This window comes from Micromonas commoda, chromosome 2 (assembly GCF_000090985.2).
Source record: "Micromonas commoda chromosome 2, complete sequence".
Lineage (NCBI taxonomy): Eukaryota > Viridiplantae > Chlorophyta > Mamiellophyceae > Mamiellales > Mamiellaceae > Micromonas > Micromonas commoda.
The window spans coordinates 853,410-869,306 of NC_013039.1; the positions used below are offsets into that span (position 1 = coordinate 853,410).

The 15,897-nt window shown below is 67.0% G+C and overlaps 7 protein-coding genes across 8 annotated transcripts; 4 read left to right on the forward strand and 3 right to left on the reverse strand.

Annotated features, from left to right (window-relative positions):
* Window positions 1-62: 62 nt before the first annotated feature.
* Window positions 63-482, forward strand: MICPUN_76313 (predicted protein; the record flags this gene model as incomplete). The annotated part of the gene is made up of 1 exon (XM_002499542.1): window positions 63-482. A coding segment is annotated over one exon (420 nt), but the record flags the coding sequence as incomplete, so codon positions are not given.
* A 385-nt stretch (window positions 483-867) lies between these two features.
* On the reverse strand, window positions 868-5,827 carry MICPUN_56131 (predicted protein; the record flags this gene model as incomplete). Its single annotated transcript, XM_002500027.1, has 2 exons — window positions 868-5,429; window positions 5,543-5,827. 2 exons carry the CDS (start codon window positions 5,825-5,827, stop codon window positions 924-926), a joined length of 4,791 nt encoding a protein of 1,596 aa, XP_002500073.1. The 3' UTR covers window positions 868-923.
* A 203-nt stretch (window positions 5,828-6,030) lies between these two features.
* Window positions 6,031-7,881, forward strand: MICPUN_56130 (predicted protein; the record flags this gene model as incomplete). The annotated part of the gene is made up of 2 exons (XM_002499543.1): window positions 6,031-7,754; window positions 7,786-7,881. The coding sequence occupies 2 exons, from the start codon at window positions 6,031-6,033 to the stop codon at window positions 7,814-7,816; spliced, it is 1,755 nt and encodes a 584-aa protein (XP_002499589.1). The 3' UTR covers window positions 7,817-7,881.
* On the reverse strand, window positions 7,036-10,519 carry MICPUN_105157 (predicted protein; the record flags this gene model as incomplete). Its single annotated transcript, XM_002500028.1, has 1 exon — window positions 7,036-10,519. The coding sequence occupies one exon, from the start codon at window positions 10,517-10,519 to the stop codon at window positions 7,868-7,870; it is 2,652 nt and encodes an 883-aa protein (XP_002500074.1). The 3' UTR covers window positions 7,036-7,867.
* Window positions 10,520-10,958: 439 nt separating this feature from the next.
* MICPUN_56128 (predicted protein) lies at window positions 10,959-11,738 on the forward strand (the record flags this gene model as incomplete). Its single annotated transcript, XM_002499544.1, has 1 exon — window positions 10,959-11,738. One exon carries the CDS (start codon window positions 10,959-10,961, stop codon window positions 11,736-11,738), a length of 780 nt encoding a protein of 259 aa, XP_002499590.1.
* A 34-nt stretch (window positions 11,739-11,772) lies between these two features.
* On the reverse strand, window positions 11,773-14,665 carry MICPUN_106763 (the record flags this gene model as incomplete). Of its 2 annotated transcripts, XM_002500029.1 has the most annotated exons (3): window positions 11,773-12,843; window positions 13,177-13,318; window positions 13,448-14,665. In XM_002500029.1, the coding sequence occupies 3 exons, from the start codon at window positions 14,663-14,665 to the stop codon at window positions 11,813-11,815; spliced, it is 2,391 nt and encodes a 796-aa protein (XP_002500075.1). In that variant the 3' UTR covers window positions 11,773-11,812. The 2 variants fall into 2 exon arrangements, with proteins under 2 accessions (XP_002500075.1, XP_002500076.1); XM_002500030.1 differs by having other exon boundaries at window positions 11,773-14,665.
* Window positions 14,666-15,018: 353 nt separating this feature from the next.
* RN3.1 (ribonuclease) lies at window positions 15,019-15,855 on the forward strand (the record flags this gene model as incomplete). The annotated part of the gene is made up of 2 exons (XM_002499545.1): window positions 15,019-15,247; window positions 15,383-15,855. 2 exons carry the CDS (start codon window positions 15,019-15,021, stop codon window positions 15,853-15,855), a joined length of 702 nt encoding a protein of 233 aa, XP_002499591.1.
* Window positions 15,856-15,897: the final 42 nt, after the last annotated feature.

Consider the following 15,897-nt stretch of genomic DNA (forward strand, 5'->3'; position numbering starts at 1 on the left):
ACGAGATCTGGTTCACCATCAGATCTGCGCGCACCGGCATCATCGCGATGGGAGAGGGCGGCCACCAGGTTACCCTCCACCTCTACGACCTGTCGCAGGGCATGGCGCGGGCCATGAGCCCTGCGCTGTTGGGCAGGCAGATCGACGGCGTCTGGCACACCGGCATCGTCGTTCACGGCCAAGAGTACTATTTCGGGGGAGGAATCCAAGTGGGCTACCCCGGGGGCACGCACTTCGGGAGGCCCATGCAGGTCATACCGATGGGCGAGACGCACATCCCAGAGGAGCTGCTGCAGGAGTTCCTCGCCGAGATTTCCCCGCGGTTCACCATGCACACGTACAACCTCCTGCGATGGAACTGCAACAACTTCAGCAACGAGGTGACGCAGTTTTTGGTCGGCAAGGAGATACCTTCACACATTCTTTCGCTGCCCGACGATGTCATGAACACGCCTCTCGGGCAGCAGCTCATGCCGTTCCTCAACATGATGGAGGCGCAGATGCGCACGGCGAGCGAGCAGGGCGTCGGCCAAGGGGGCATGCACCAATGGACGCCGCCGAGCGGACGGGAGGGCGTTCACTCGTTAGCGCCCGCGACGGCGATCGAGTACGCGACGGGGTCGACGGCGACGGCGGAGGAAGCCGTCCCGACCCCGCCGCCCGTGCCCGAGAAGGCGGCGGAAGCGGCGAAGGTTGACGCGGCGGAAGCGGCGAAGGCGAGGATCGAGACGGCGATGAGGGCGGAGTTTGATCGGATCATGGCCGAGGGGGGCAAGACGCCGAACGAGGCGGCGGCGGAGGCGCTGGAGATCATCCGAGCCCGAGCCGGGAAGCTCGACTCTTAGCCCCGCGTCCACGGCTCCGAGGTCAGTCTACGTCGCTTAGCGTTCTAAGATTTATCTAACTCTACTAGTCTACATTCTCTACACGAGCGCCGCGTCCGCCCACGCCGCGCCGTCGCAGAAGTTCGCCTTGACTGGTTCCCTCGCCAGCGCCGGCGGCTCCCCCCCTCCGTAGCTCAACCCGCCTCCCAGGCGCCAGTAACTCGGTGTCACCGTCCCGGTTCGAAGCGTGAGCGTCGACGCGTTTCTCACGTCCACGTCGATGGTGGTGTTCGCCGCCACCACGGCGTCGTACGCGGCGACGCCGTCCCTCAACACGACGAAACGAGCGCCGCAGTGGGGAGCCTCGTCGGTGCACGCGCCGCAACCGCCGTCCTCGACCGAGTGGTAGAGCCTTCGCACGATCCCGGGCCTGGCGTAAAATCTGGAGAACGCCATGTCCTTCTTCCGCATCGTCTCGAGGTTGAACGTGATCTCGGTGGGTTTGGACGGATCCGTCGACGGGAGCATGCCGAGGCCGCGGACGACGTCGCTGGCGACCCGGCCCTCGACGCACTCGCTCGTCCTCACCCCGAGCACCGATCGGCACGGCTCCTCCGCGTACAGGTGAATCTGCGAGATGTTGCGGAGGTCGTACCCGGAGCAGTCGCTGCAAATCGGATTCGTCGTCGTCGTCAGGAGCTCGCTCGAGCCGCCCGCGCCGTCGTCGTACGCGTAGCTCGGGAACTTGGTGTAGCAGTCGCCCTTCTCGCCGGTGAGCACGTTGGCCTCGGGGCAGTGCTCCCGCGTCGCCTTCGCGCCCAGAGCTACGCCCATCATGCAGGAGAGGTGAAGCGGCGTGACCCGCCGCCCGCCGGCGTCGACGCGAGCGTCCATGGCGGCATCCTCGCACGTCGTCGTCGCGAGATACAGCTTACGGAGCTTGCATCCGAGTAGCAAGTCGGGCTCGTAGTTGCGGTCGCACGCGCACTCGCCGGTGACAAAGTCGCACCGGCCGTGACCGTTGCAGTCGTTGGCGCAGTAGGTGTACTCGCAGGCGTCACCAAAGTATCGCGACGCGCAGTAGCACTCGCCCGCGCCGTAGTCGCACGCGCCTCGGCCCGTGCACTCCGTCTGGACCTCCCCAAACAAACTCAGCAGGTGCCGCTCGCGGGCGTCCTGCGCGCGGAGCTCCTCGGGGAAATCCCTCGCGAGCTCCGCGATCCCGCGGCTGGGGATGGAATCCCTGTAGAAGGGGTCCACCGACCTCGCGGCCATGGCGTCCTCGCTGTTCACGAAGACGATGTACGCGACGCCCTTCGCGGATGCGGCGACGGAGAACCGGTCCCCGGCGATGGACCCCGGCGGCGGCGGGTCACCGTTCGTGGCGCTGAGACGCACCTCGGACACCTCCCACCCCATCGCCTCGTAGAGCGACTTGAAGTACGCCTCGCCGAGGGAGACGTCGACGTTTTCGCGAACCAGGTAGCGCTTCGCGCACGGCCGGAGCGAGCAATCCGCGCCGAAGAACGGATCCACGCAGGAGCACTTGCCGGTGCCGCCCACGCAATCAATCTCCCCGGTCTCGTGGTCCGTCTCGCAGATCTGTTTCGCGTCGCACGCGCCGCGGCTGGTGCAGTCGTTGGGGCAACCCACGTGGGAGCAGTCGTCGTTGGTGTAACCCGCGTAGCACCTGCACTCGGGCGGGAACACGGACGTGTCGCAGAAGCCGTTGCGCTCGCAGTCGTTCCTGCATCGGCTGGCGTACACGCGGAGCTTGTTCTCGAGTCCCTCGAGGATGGACGCGAGTCCGCCCTGGTTATTCCCGCCGGCTCTCGCGGCGTCCGCGGCGAGCTCCGCCGAGATTGAGTCGATGGCTTCATCCCTGTGGTACGGAATTCCATCCGACGCCAACACCCGTATGGCCGACGGTTTGAGCTCGCCGTCAGCGGGCCACGGCCACTCGTGCGGGATGTCCAGCGTGACCGTCAGGTTGTGTCCGACGTTGGTGATGATCGTGAGTATGCTGCTGTGCGGCTGCCACGTGGGCTCGTACCTCTCGGGCAGGTCGACGAGCTCCTCCCAACGCTTCGCGTACGCCGCCGCGCGCCTCGAGACCGACTCCACCAAACCCAGCAGGTCCTGGGTGTCCAACGCGGACGATATGAGGTCCACGTTGGGAAAATCCGCGGGCTCCACGAGCCCTTCGATGAACCTCAAACCGCCCTGCTCGATTCGAAGATAAATCTTGTGAATCTCGTGGTACCCGGGGAAGGAGCACGACACCATCCTGGGGTGATAGTCCGGCTGGTCCCCCTGCGCCTGCCAGCATATGGTCGGCACGGTGATGACCATCTCCAGGTCGTTGAGCCTGCGACCGGCGAGCGGATACGCCGGCCCCGGCGCGTTCGGCAGGAACCCGCCGTAACGGTGGCCAGCGCCGGAGACGAGCTGGTTCGAGACGCCGGGGCCGCCACCACCCGCGGGCTGCCAGATGACGTCCATGCCGCGAGCGGAGTTTTCCATGAAATCCTGCAGCTGCACCATCCACCCCTCAGGGTTTCCACCCACGAGCGACGGCAGCGACGCGCGGTTGCGTTCAACCTGTAACTCCTGCGATCGCATCGCCGACTCCAAGGCGCTGATCAAGTCTCCTTGCTCGGACTCGAGCCCCGCCGTGCGAACAGCCTTTATGAGTATTTTGGACTCAGCCGCGTGAACCCTCGTCTCTTGAAGCAGATTGGACAGCAGCGTGCGCAACGCGGCGCTCGCGGGATCACGCGCGGTCGAGGGTAGAAAGGTGGAGTCGACTGCTTTCAGCGACATCGCCTTCAAAGCGCTCGGAACCTTCAGGTGGTACTTGCTGAGCTGCGCGCTGGCCCGCATCATGTTAACCTCCCTCATCGTCGGCCAGTGAAACGACCTGTCGATAGCGAGCAACGGCGACGGGTTGGAAAGCACGTGAACGGTAAACTCCTGGTACACCGTGAACGTGTAGTCGCTCACCGCGAGCCGTACCCTGTGAAAACCGCCCTCTCTGCACCTGTCCACCGCCGGGTGCCACTTATCGGACCGGCAGTTGACGTCCCCCCGCAGCGGCGTCCCGGAGATGACCTGCGTCGCAGGGTCGAACCGCATAAACGACGGTAAAATCTCCGCGGTGTAGATGAGTTCAGAGCCGATATCGTCGTCCGCGGCGGCCGCCTTGTACCTGTACTGATTATCCTCGTACGCCTCCACCACGGGAGTGCTTATCCAATACGGAGCGTCCAGATAGGTGAAACCTCGCTTGGGGACGCCGGCTTCCAGAGACGCCTCTCCCAGCGTGCACGGCGAGAACGGGTACGCCACGCTCTCATCGCCGCAGTGTCCCGCCTGGTGCCCGCCAAACGGACCGGCGCGGAGGACTCGGTCGTAATCGCCGATGACGACGGATACCGTGACGCCCGCGCCGTCACCCGGCGGGGTTATGCACGAGAGCGAGCCAGCCTGCGTCATTCCCAGACTCGTGCACTCCTTGTTCCCGATGAACACCACGATGCCGTCGGCGCTGTTCCCAAAGTTCTTACCGACGATCTCGATGAGGGTACCGCCCGCCCTGGGGCCGCCGATGGGCGTCACGGATTCGATCTGGATCCACGCCGCGGGCACCACGAACGTGTCCACCGCCATCCAGCCCCAGTCGCTGGCCCTGTAATCGTAGATGTCCAGGGTGAACTTTTCACCGCGCATGGGCTTCAAATCTTCGCTGGTCCAACCCAGCGTCTCCCAGTGCCGACGCGCGCGCACCGGCATGACCGCCATGCGAGAGCCGTCGGACACGCGGGTGAGCGCGACGCCCAGCACCCCCTCGCCGTTTGACGCCAGCGGGAATGTGCTCCGGGGCATGTCGGGAACCGTGGAATCTCCCCCGTTTGCCTCGAAGGTGAGATCCCCCATGCCCAGGACGAAGGGCACGGACTGCACGTGAAGTAAGCCGTGCGTGAGGTTTCGCTTGTCCCACGGGTACGCGCTGCACAGCTGGTACCGCCCCGCGTGCGCGTCCAGGAAGCAGTGCTTCTTGATGGCAAAGTTGGGCATCCCCGCCGACCGCAGGAACCAGTTTGGGAAAAAAGTCCCCTCCTCAAAGCCCCACCGCAGCGGCGCGCTGTCGTACCACTTCTGGTAGTACGGCTCGAGCCTGTCCCGCCACTCAGCGACGGGCAGCCTGATCCCGGCCACCGAGTACCCCAGATTCTCCGGCAGCTTCCCCGCCGCCGGCACCCTCACCCCGCCCAACGGCGGCAGCCGATAGCACTCGTACCCCAACCGAAGGTTCTCCTCGTAGCTGAGCTTGTAATCGCATCCCTCGTCCCCGAGGGGTTCGTCCGGGGGCCCGAGGGAGCTGCCGCGATACGCCCACTGCTGCGGACCGGGCCCGGGCTGGCCGACGTCTCCGTACGGAGACCCGGGGGGCAGATCGTTGGTGCAACCCAGCTCGCGCTGCGGGGTGCGCTCCAAGTTCGGACCGCACCGGCGCAGCGAGTTGCTGTACAGCTGGTTCTCCTTGGTACCCGCGCCGGGAAACTCGGTGTTGTATCCCAGACCCGTGTCCACGATGTCTTTGCCCTGCGAGTGTCGATGCGGGGGGGAGGGGTTTGGTGGGTGAGCGACGGTTTTTTTTCAAGGATGAAAACCGGGGGAGCTCGGCCGTCCCATCCACGGCGGTGCGGGGGGCGTACCTTGTCCATCCCGACCGAGGTTCGGTCGTACATCTTCTGATACCACCCGGTCTGCTCATATCGCAGGAATTTGGACTCGATTGGGGTCCCCTGCCTGTCCACATCGCCCGTGAACCTCTGCACGTAAGCGACGATGTCGTCCTCCCAGAGCTGCTCCAGCTCCCAGACGCTCCCGCCCCGCGCGACGGCCGACGCGACGAGCGCGATGAGAAGCGCGTGTCGCGCCCAACGCCGCCCCGCGACGCCGCGGTTCGCCCGCCGATCGCGACCGTCCATCGCGGCCATCGTTCTCCCGGTTTCCGTGCCACCACGGCGCCACCTGAGAGTGCCGGCGGGGTTGGGGTCCGGGCGCTCAAGTCAACAACGGACAGGATGTGGGGAATGGGGTCGGAGAGCCGGTTCGAAATCGGCCAGAGATGCCAAAAGTGGCAGAAGACTTTTGGACGACACACGCGACCCGCTCGAGCTCGCCCGGGCGGGGGGTTCGGATGGCGGGTCCAGCCGGTTCGAGCCCCGCGGAAGGACCGGCACCTGTCGCGTCCGCGGTCGCGTCCGAACCCGGCGATCGAGGGGTTGGGGGAGGGACGGCGCCGCCCGACCCGGATGACCCTTCCAAGAAAAACGCGACTTTAGAGGGAACGAGTGGACGCGACGTGGAGTACGAGTTCGCCGTGAGCGAACTGGAATCCATGCGCATCCCGGGCACCAGCGACTACGCCACGATCCAGACGTACAACACGCTCAAGCGCATGGGTCTGAGGAGCGTGGACGTCCAGCCGGAGACCATGAAGAGGGCGTTGTCCGCCATGATGGCCGGGGACGGCACCGAGGTGCCGCTCTCGATGCGGACGACGACGCGGACCGGGTTCGACCCGCAGACCAAGGGATCGACCGGGAAGGACAAGGCCGAACCCCCGCGGGCGCTGCTCTACTCGCCCCCGGTGAACGCCCTGAAGCGCGCCGCGGGGGTTCGCCGACAGGTGGCGGCACGGGTGGAGAAGCTGGCGAAGGATCCCGACGAGATGGGCGCGCTCGAGAAAAGGCTCCGAGCCGCGTCGCTCAAATCCGCCGACGCCAGGGCCAAGGACACCGGCGTGGACCACATCGCCTCGCACGTCGCCTCGCTCGTCAAGCACAGGAAGGAGGCTCGCGAGGCGGCCACCGCGGCGCGACGCGAGGCACGCGAGGAACGGGCGCGAACGGTGAAGGAACGAGCCGTCGCGGCTTCACTCGAAAAGGCTAACAGAACCGCCGCGAACCTGCGTCGAAAGGAGACCAAGAAGGAACGGGAGGCGCAGGAGGCGCGTCTGCGCGCGGAGGCGGTCGCGAAAGCGGAGAGAGAGGCGGAGAGGGAGGCGGAGACCAAGAAGGAACGGGTGCGGACGCGGTGGAGACGCGCGCGGCGTCTGGCGTTGGCTTCGAGGCCGCCGCCCGAGCGAGCCGCCGCGCTGCGCATGGAGGAGGCTCGCGACGGCGCCGCGCGAGTGATCCAGCGGTGGTGGCGCGGGTGCGTGTCCCGCGTGGCGGTGCGCGAACGGATCCGCGCGGCTCTGTTCATCCGGGATAGGCTCTGGATGTGGTATCACAGGCGGCGGCGGCGGGAGGCGGCGGAGAACATCCGGGCGTTTCTGGAAGACGTCGGGAAAGGAAACGAAATCGTGCGGCGTTTACACCAGCTCAGGCGCGCGTGCGCGACGATCCAGACGGCGTACCGCAGCGCGTTTCGGGTCATGCCCGACCAGGTGGACTCGTTCGTCGTGCACTGGACCTTTTACGAGCGGTACCTTCACACGTCGAGGGCGGTGGCGGCGGAGCAGAAGAAGGGCAAAGGGGAAGGGGTCGACTTTGTTCGCCGGCGCAGGGCGTGCGTCCAGGGGTTCAGGATGGAGAACGTTCGCCAATACGACGAGGTGGACGCGCGGCAGCTCGTGCCGGTGGACATCAAGGCGCGGCTCGTCAAGAAATTTTTGAAGCAGCGCCGGCGGCAGCGCGGCAAGGACTGGACCGCGTACAAGGACGCTCTCGACGCGTGGAGGAAAAATTCCCTCCGCGAGACCAAGCTCGAGATGGCCAGGAGCGTGATGCGGGGTAACGAGGTGCGGATGGACGACCTGGAGAGAGAGATTGCGAGTAAGAAGCCGGTGATGGTGCGGCGGCGGGTGCTGATGAACGTGGACGAGCTCGCCAAGATACACGCGGAGGGCGAGAAGGAGTTCCGCAACGAGGTCAAGTTTCAGGAGGAGGCGATTACGGATTTATTCCGGCTCTCTCTGAAGAAGCGCTCGTAGTCAGTTTGGCGTTGCTCGGTTTCAATAAACACGTGTTCTAGCTGTTCGACATCCCTCCCTGGTGGATCAGCATCTCCCTGGCTTGCGCCCGCGCCTGGTCCAGGCTCCTCTGCTGCTGCAGCACCCGCTGCTGCTGCTGCTGCTGCTGTGAGCCTGCCTGAGTCGGTGGTTGCGTCTGCGGCGGCGCCGACCCGGGCCTGCTCGGCGGCTTGGACGGGTCGATCGCGTTCCCCACCGTGCCCAGCGTGGGCACAGCCATGCTCCCTCCGGGCGGGCGGAAGTGCACCAGACCCTCTTTCGTCGCCTGCTTGTGAAACGCGAGGACGAACCGCCCGGCGTGGTCCTTGCTCGTAAACGGCGGCAACTCAAAAATCACCGGTTCCTCCTCCGACGCCGGCGCGGCGTCCTTGAGCGCCTGCGTGACCGACCCGGGGCCGACGTCCATCCTAAAATGCAGATCGACGTTACCGTTCGGCCCGTTGTTTGTTTGCGGGTCCGTCACCGCCGCTTGCTTCACGTCGACGCCGTAGGCGCTCTCGCTCTCCGGTGCTTTCTCGTGCGGATCTCGAATGGCGCACCCGACGTACCGGAGCGGTCGAATCGATTCCTTAACCTTGGGGTCGAGGTTGGCGGCCCACTCCGGGTCGTAGTGCTGCAGCAGCACGGTTTGCTTGGTGTCCACGAGCGCGAGCGACGCCGGCGCGGCGGACGCGTCCAGCGCCGCGCCGGGACCCTTCTTAAACCTCACCGGTTGAACACCGGTTCCGCCGGCGACGCCATTTACATCAGCCGCCGCCGCGTCGCGCCTGCGCTTGCGGCTCTCCAGCGCGCGCGCCGCGATGGACCCGGGGTCGGCGACGACCCTCCACCCGATCGCCCGCTTGTCCGCGCGCAAACGCAGGTGACCGCCGTCCAGGCTTGGGTCCACGCCGGGCTCGTCGCGGTCGTCGTAGCCGTCGGGGTCCTCCTCGCCGCCGACCCGTTCTCGTTCCAGAACATCCGCGAGGTTTGAGGGCGAGCTCGGACCCCCGGCCGCCGGGTAGGTCCCCTCCCGCTCGACGTCAACCTCGCTCTCGACCTCGGTCTTGACGACGACGGCGGCGGGCGTCGCCGGATGTGTCGGCACCCTAGTCACCCCCGTCGAACCCGCGCCGGCGCCTCCGTCCTCCTCGTCCCGACGATTCATCGCGCTCGCCTCCGCCGCCGCCGCCGCGATCATCGCCGCGGGCACGGTACCCGCGCACGACCACCCGGGTCGCACGTGCGGCCTCGGCGGCGCGTCACCCCCGGCGGCGCCGCCGCGGTCGTCGTCGTCGGTACGGTCCGCCCGGGGCTGGTCCTCGACGTGCCACCTCGCGGCGGCGGCGGCGATGGGCCTCGCGGGCGGAGGCATCGCCGCCGCCTCTGGCGCGCCCCACAGCGTCCGCCCCCTCAGCGGATCCGCGAGCGGCGATTCCTCGACGTCGCCGTAGCACGCCCACCGGGCCCCGCCGCCGCTGTTGGTGTCGGCACCCTCGGCACCCTCGGCACCCTCGGCACCCTGGGCCCGCTCGGCCCACTCGCGCGCGTCCCCGCGCCCGACGCCTCGCTCGTACCACTCAAACCCCGAATCGGGCCCGAGGGACGGCTGCAGCTCCGCCGGCTCCGCGAGCCACCTCCGCCTTTTCCGCCACTCCCTCGCCGCCGCCGCCGCTATCGGGGGCTCGTCCGCACCCGCTGGGACGCGGTACGGCGGGCGGGTTCGCCGGGACCAGCACAGCGTCGCCGCCGCCGCCGCTCGAGCGGGCGCCGCGTACGCCGCCGTCATTGACCGCCTCGACGCCGCCACCGCGGGATCCGGGTCCAGGCACAGCGGCGCGGACGTCGCCGTGAGGAGCGCGCCCTCGACCGCGAGCCTCCTGCACAGCTGTGCCGCCGCGCGCGCCGCCGCGTCCGCCTCGCGCTCGCGCCTCGACTTCTCCCCCGACCCCGACCCCGATCCCGCCGCCGCCCCCGCCGCCTTCCTCTTCGCCCCCCCCGCCGGCGTGCCCGGGAGGGACGGATGCTGAACCGCCGCGGATCCATCCCGCGCGTCGCTCCTCGCCCCGAACACGTCGTCCACGCCGGCCAGTCTGGCCCAGTACCCGCGCCCGGTGACCGGCGCGACGACGTCGAGCTGCGCGCAGAGCTCCTCGGCGTCTGCGGCGACGGTGGCGGCGGTGGGGTGCAGCACCGCGACGTAGCGCCTGCACGCGGCCGCGAGACGGAGTTCGCTTCTACCCCTATAATCGCGCACCTCGCACAGCGCGGCGCCGTCGACGTACTTGAGCGGGATGCCGTCGAGGAGGCCCGAGGGCATGCGCCCGGCGTCAACCGCCTGGAGAAGCGATCGGGAGGATCGATCGTAGGGATGGAGCATGGTGCCCGCGGCCTCCAGCGCGTCTTTCAGGCTCGGCGCGGGGCCGGTCATCTCCTCGGTGCTCGCGGGGGGTTTCTGAATGGCGAACCCGCCCGGGGCGAGGACGAGGACGAAGGAGAGCGGGAGCGATTCCGGGATCGCGCCCCCGGCGCCGAGCAGGCGCTGGTCCAGCGCGTGCGGCCGGAAACCCGCGGGTGCGGTCGCGCGATGGCGGCGGCTGAGGAGGTCGCGGAGGTCCGGGGGCGGGGCCGACGGGCCGGCGGGATCGTCGCGACGCATCTCGCGATCCATCGCCGGACGATCCGCCGGCCTCGCCGGCTCCCCCACCAACATCGCCACCTCTCACTCACTGGCGATCACCCACAGGCAAGACGCGGAAGCGGATGTTGTTAGGATGCGGCCGCGCCCGACGGTCGTGCCCTCGCCGTGAACGCGATCGTCTGGCCCTCTTCGCCGGATCGGATCTATCGAGCGCACATCGCGTGATCTTCGCCGATGCGTCCTATCCCTCTCGTCGCGTGTCGCGCGCCAGAGACGTGCGCCCTAACTTGCTGTTCCCGCACCAGGCTGCTGACGTGTGACTGCCAGGCCAGATCGAGCTGCTCTCGTTTACTATCGTTGGTACTTGGCTGGGTTGGGCTTTTTTCGGGGCGGTCGTTGCTTTTCGGGGCACTTCCCTAGCGCTTCGCGCGGAAACTCCGGTGACGCCCGCGACTCGAAACGCGTGAAAATGTCCGAATGTTCCTTCGAAGCCCTTCCGCGCGAGATCCAGCTGCGCATCCTCCGCGAGGGGCTCATCACCGTCAAGGGCGACACGCACCCTGAACCCACTGAAGGCCAGCGCCTCCCCTGGGGCCCGCCTCCCGGGTTTCAGGTCGGTTTTGACCCAGGCACAAAGAGCATGACCGACTACAAATTGGTACCCAAAGCCATCATGGATGGTTGTCATGATGTTAAGCTTGCCTTGCAGGTCGCGTGTATGTCCGTATCTATGAAGGAACTGATTTACACTGACCTCTTTGAGGAACGCCTCGCTGCTCTTGAGAAGGCAGTCAAAGAAAGACTCTGGGTACCTCTCGAGGGCAAGAACCCCGAATACAAGTACCCTAACAAGACGAACCTGCGTGGAGAGCCGTGGGTCAAAGTTTACGACGATGATGGAAAGATGCGCAAAGAACTTCTTCGGTACATCGATCCGAGGCACAGGGACAAAGATCGCTGGTCCGCACTCTGCACCGCACAAAAGTACCGTCTTCTGCTTGCTCACGTGGCACTCTGCTGCGGCCGTGTTTGGAACATGGTGAACGACGACGAGGTGGTATTCTTCGAGGCATTCGCTCCCATGATTCTTAGTCACGGATCAACATTCATTGACATTTGGGAACTGCTGATTGGAGGCGTTGACAACATGAGTGACTTGGGGGCTACCGACAACCGTGAGCGCCTTCATGAAGCTGAGGAGCGGCTCAGTGATCTGGTTACGCAATTCGCTCAGCAAAACCGGATGTAGCCCCGAACAAGGAGCCTGACACGTCGCACCCCGCTTTACTCCTGACGTTTCTCAATAACAACGATCGAATCCAATCACCTACTCCTCTTCTTCGCCTCCTCGAGGAGCTCGTTGACCTCGCCCACGAGCCGCTGCGACGCCCTGTTCGAGGCGAGCGCCGGCAACACAATCTCCTCGAGCAGCGCCCTCTTCTTCAACCCCCCGGCGACGGTATCCACCCACCCGACGCCGCTTACCTCCTCGTCCCCAGCATCCACGCCCCCGGAAAGGGGCCCGAGCAGCCACATGCACATCTCCCGTAGCGGCGCGTGCGCGTGGCCCTCGGCTCCCTCCGCGGCGAGGTGCCGCGAGTACGCCCTCAGCCACGCCCGGTACTCCGCCTGCGATCCCAGCATGTCCGCCGCCGCGAGGAGGCACTCGAGGTGGCGGCCAGTCTCGCGGCGGGGCGCGGGGGCGCCGCCGCTGAGAAGCGCGGAGGGTCCCATGCCAACCGCGGCTCGCGCGGCGGCGACTTGAAGCGCGTGGAGCTCGCCTTGGCCCAAGCCGCCCGCAGCCGCCGGGAGTCGCAGTCGGGTGGTAAACTCCGAGCGGGGGAACGACTGATCCGCGACGCGCGCCCACGACTTGAGCTTCGGGTGGAACACGTACGCGTGCCCGTCCGCGAACTGCGCGATCGGTGAGCCGCACTTGGCGAGCCTCACGCCCACCATCGGCGGCGCGGGGGGCGCGCGGGGTCCCGATAGGAGCGGAGCGACGCTCTCCCGCATCACCTGCGTCTCCTGACCCGGGACGCCGAGATCCCACACGATGAGCGAACAGTCCCCGGTGACGGCGACGAGCCTGCCACCGCTCGCGCTGACGAACGCGGCGCGGCCGGGGGTGACCAGCGGGGGCATCGCCCTCCTCCCCGCGGGGGTGTACAGCTGGACGGTGCAATTTTCGAAAAACACCGCGGCAAACGTCTTGGTGCCAGCGATGTGCGTCGCGCGGGACTCGGAGCATCGATCGGTCCATCGCACGATGCCCGCCGTGGAACACACCACGTCGCTGTGTCGCTCGCTGTTTCTCGCCTCCAGCATCGTGGGCCCCACCGCCTCGGGCTCGCCTGCTTCGGCGCTCGCCGCGGCGGCGGCGGCGGCGGCAAAGGGATCCTCGTCGCCGCCGTCCAGCTGGCAGTGCAAAGTCACGGGCGCCGGACGCGTGGGCACCTGGGCGGCGCCGGACGATCCGGGCGCGAGCATCAGGTAAGTGGGCCCGCCGCCGCCGAACCCGCCGCCGCCCTCGCTCGGCGGGAACCCCCGGCTGTCGCCGCCGCGGGAGAGGTCCGCGCCCCCCGTCGCGTACGTAACCCTCTTGTTCTGCTCGAATCCCGCACCGCCGGGAGCGCCCATCTGGGTGGGCTCGATCCGCCGCTTGAGCGCGGAGTGGTGCGGGGAACCCGCGGGCGCCTGGGCGACGGGAAACGCGGGCATGGGCATGGGCATCGGCGCCGCCGCGGTGCCCCCCTGCGGCACGGGCATGATCCTCCGCCTCCCGTCGCTGGCCCGCGTCTCCAGCTGAAGCTCCGCGGTGGGTGCCACCTGGTTGACGACCGGCGCGGGCGCGGGGGTGCCGTTGGCGGACGCGTTCTCCTTTCCCGCGGGGGGCGGCGCGCCCATCGCCTGCGGCGCGATTCGCTTGGGCGCCTTGGCTCCGCCGTTGTTTGCGACGGCGGCGGGCTGCGGCAGCGGGGGTTTGCCGGGAGTCCCGTGCTGCTGCTCGAACCTCAGCAGACTGGGGTCCTCGAGGATCGGACCCACGCGCCTGCGCAGGTCGCCGTAGGTCTCCGAGAGGAAGCCCACCTTGGCCTCGTCGCTCATGGCGACGCCGAGCTCCTTCTCGTCGAAGGTGAAGATGGCCACGGTTCCGTCTGTAGAGCACGCGATGAGCGAGTAGCCGTCGGGGGACCAGCACAGGTCCACGACGGACTGCGTGAAGCACGTCTTGACGATGCACACGGGCTTCGGGCGGTTCGTGGCCCACACGGTCATCTTGCAGTCCTGCGACCCGCAGGCGATCACCGTGTGGGGCGGCGCGTCCTGCTTCTCCTCGGCTTTGAACAGCGCCGGGGAGAACCTGACGGTGACCACGGGCCCCTTGTGGCCCACGAAGTCGAACTTGCTGCCCCAGTCCCCGCGCTCCAGCACGGAAGCGGTGTGGCTGGGCTTCTTGTACGAGTTGCACGTCGTCACCGCCTTGCCGTCGGGGGACCAGGAGAGCCGCAACGAGAACGTCGCGCCCATGGAGCTCTGGTAGGGCTCGGTGATCTTGGACACGACGGACCAGTCGTCGACGCGCCAGACGATGCAGGACTTGTCGTCCGCCTGCGTGGCGAGGAACTTGCCGATGGGGTCCCACGCGACGCCCTTGACGAAGGAGGTGTGGCCCTTGAGCGTGGTCACGCGTTGGCCCGTGGCGGGATCCCACACGATTATGAGGTTGTCGAGCGAGCACGACGCGAGCATGGAATCGTCGGGGGCCCACGCGATGTCGATGACGTCGCTGACGTGCCCGCGCAGCGCCTGACAGTTCACCCAGTTCTCCACGTTGGGCTCGTCCGTGCTGCCGAACTGCGCGCGGCCGGGACCCGGGCGCTTCTCGTACAGGAACACGTTGCTGTCCGTCGATCCCGAAGCCAGGAATCGGCCGTTTTTGCTGAATCGCACGCAGTTCACCGTGTTGAAGTGATCGCTGAGGGTGGCGAGCACCCTCGGGACGTTCGGATCCGCCTCCACCTCCCTCTTCTTGAGCGCCTCCAGGTTCCAGAGCTTCACCTTCTGGTCCCCGCCCGCGGTGGCCATGCGCGTTCCGTCGGGGTGGCAATCCACCGAAAAGATCGGCGATCCGCCGTCGTGCTTCACGAACTCGGGCTTGTATATGTGCACCATCGAACCCGATCCGCGCCTTTCCTCCCCGCGTGAACTTACCCCGACGACCCGCTCGTCCTGTGTGGCGCGACGAACCCTGCGTGCGCTTCCTCCGGTGGCCTGGAAGCGGCTTGGGGTTCGCGCCCAATTGTGATCTTGGGTGGTGCTCGTTTCAAAATAACACTTCACATTTGCCGCCCGAAATGTGAAACGTATGAACGCTGGTCACAAATGATGACAAATTTAAGCAATTAAGGAAGCCTTCACGCGATCTCAGTCGTAAGTCAGTCACACGGGATGCAAATAACGTTAGGAAAAAAAGTGCATCAAGACGCCAGCCTCGGCGTTCACTCTCGGAAGCGCGCGGTGGCGACATGGCGACGCTCGCGTCTCCGAGCTTCGTCGGTGCCGCATCGCGATGGACACGTGGCGAGCGCATGGGCGTCGAGGACCGAAGAGCGGCGACGAAGGCTCCCCGGAGGACGCATCGGGCCACTCCGACTCGGCACCTCCTCGCGAGGAACGCGGCGGCCGACGGCGACCCGACGTGGGGCCTGGACCTGGACTCGGACGACGGCGTGGAGGGAGTGGAGCCCCCGCAAGGTACGCACGCGTTCCATCTCGACGTCCCATCGTCCGCGGTACCCCTCCGATGACCCGACGAGCCCGCTTCACGCGTCCCGAGCCCTTACCCTAGAACCTCACGCGAGCTCGATCCCATCCACCCGAAACTCGCAGGCCGGTTCGTGGCCCCCATCCCTCCGAACGACGTGCACCTCAAATCTCCGAAGCAGTGGTCCCCGGTCTCCTTCGCCTTTCTCGGGGACGCGGTGTGGGAGCTCTACGTCCGACGGGCGTTCTTCGCGCCGCCGTGTAAGCCCGTCGACTACGACCTCAAGACCAAGCGAGCCGCTCGCGCCGAGGCGCAGGACATGGTGCTCAGGGCGCTGATGGACGAGGCGGATCCGTTCTTCACCGAGGAAGAGCTGGCGGTGGTGCGTTGGGGTAGGAACGGGGGAAGCGCGGGGAACACGCCGTCGAGGCTGAGGGGGAAGAACAAGGGCGGGTTCGCGATATACAGGAACGCGTCGGCGCTCGAGTGCGTGGTCGGGTACCTGTACATCTCAGACGGCGACAGGTTGACGCAGATGATGGAGCGGGTCATCGGGAGCGGGCTGCTGGAGAGGACCACGCTGGAGAAGTGGAAGTGACGAAGGGGTTGACGCGTGGGTCGATTGATGTTGGCCGCTGGA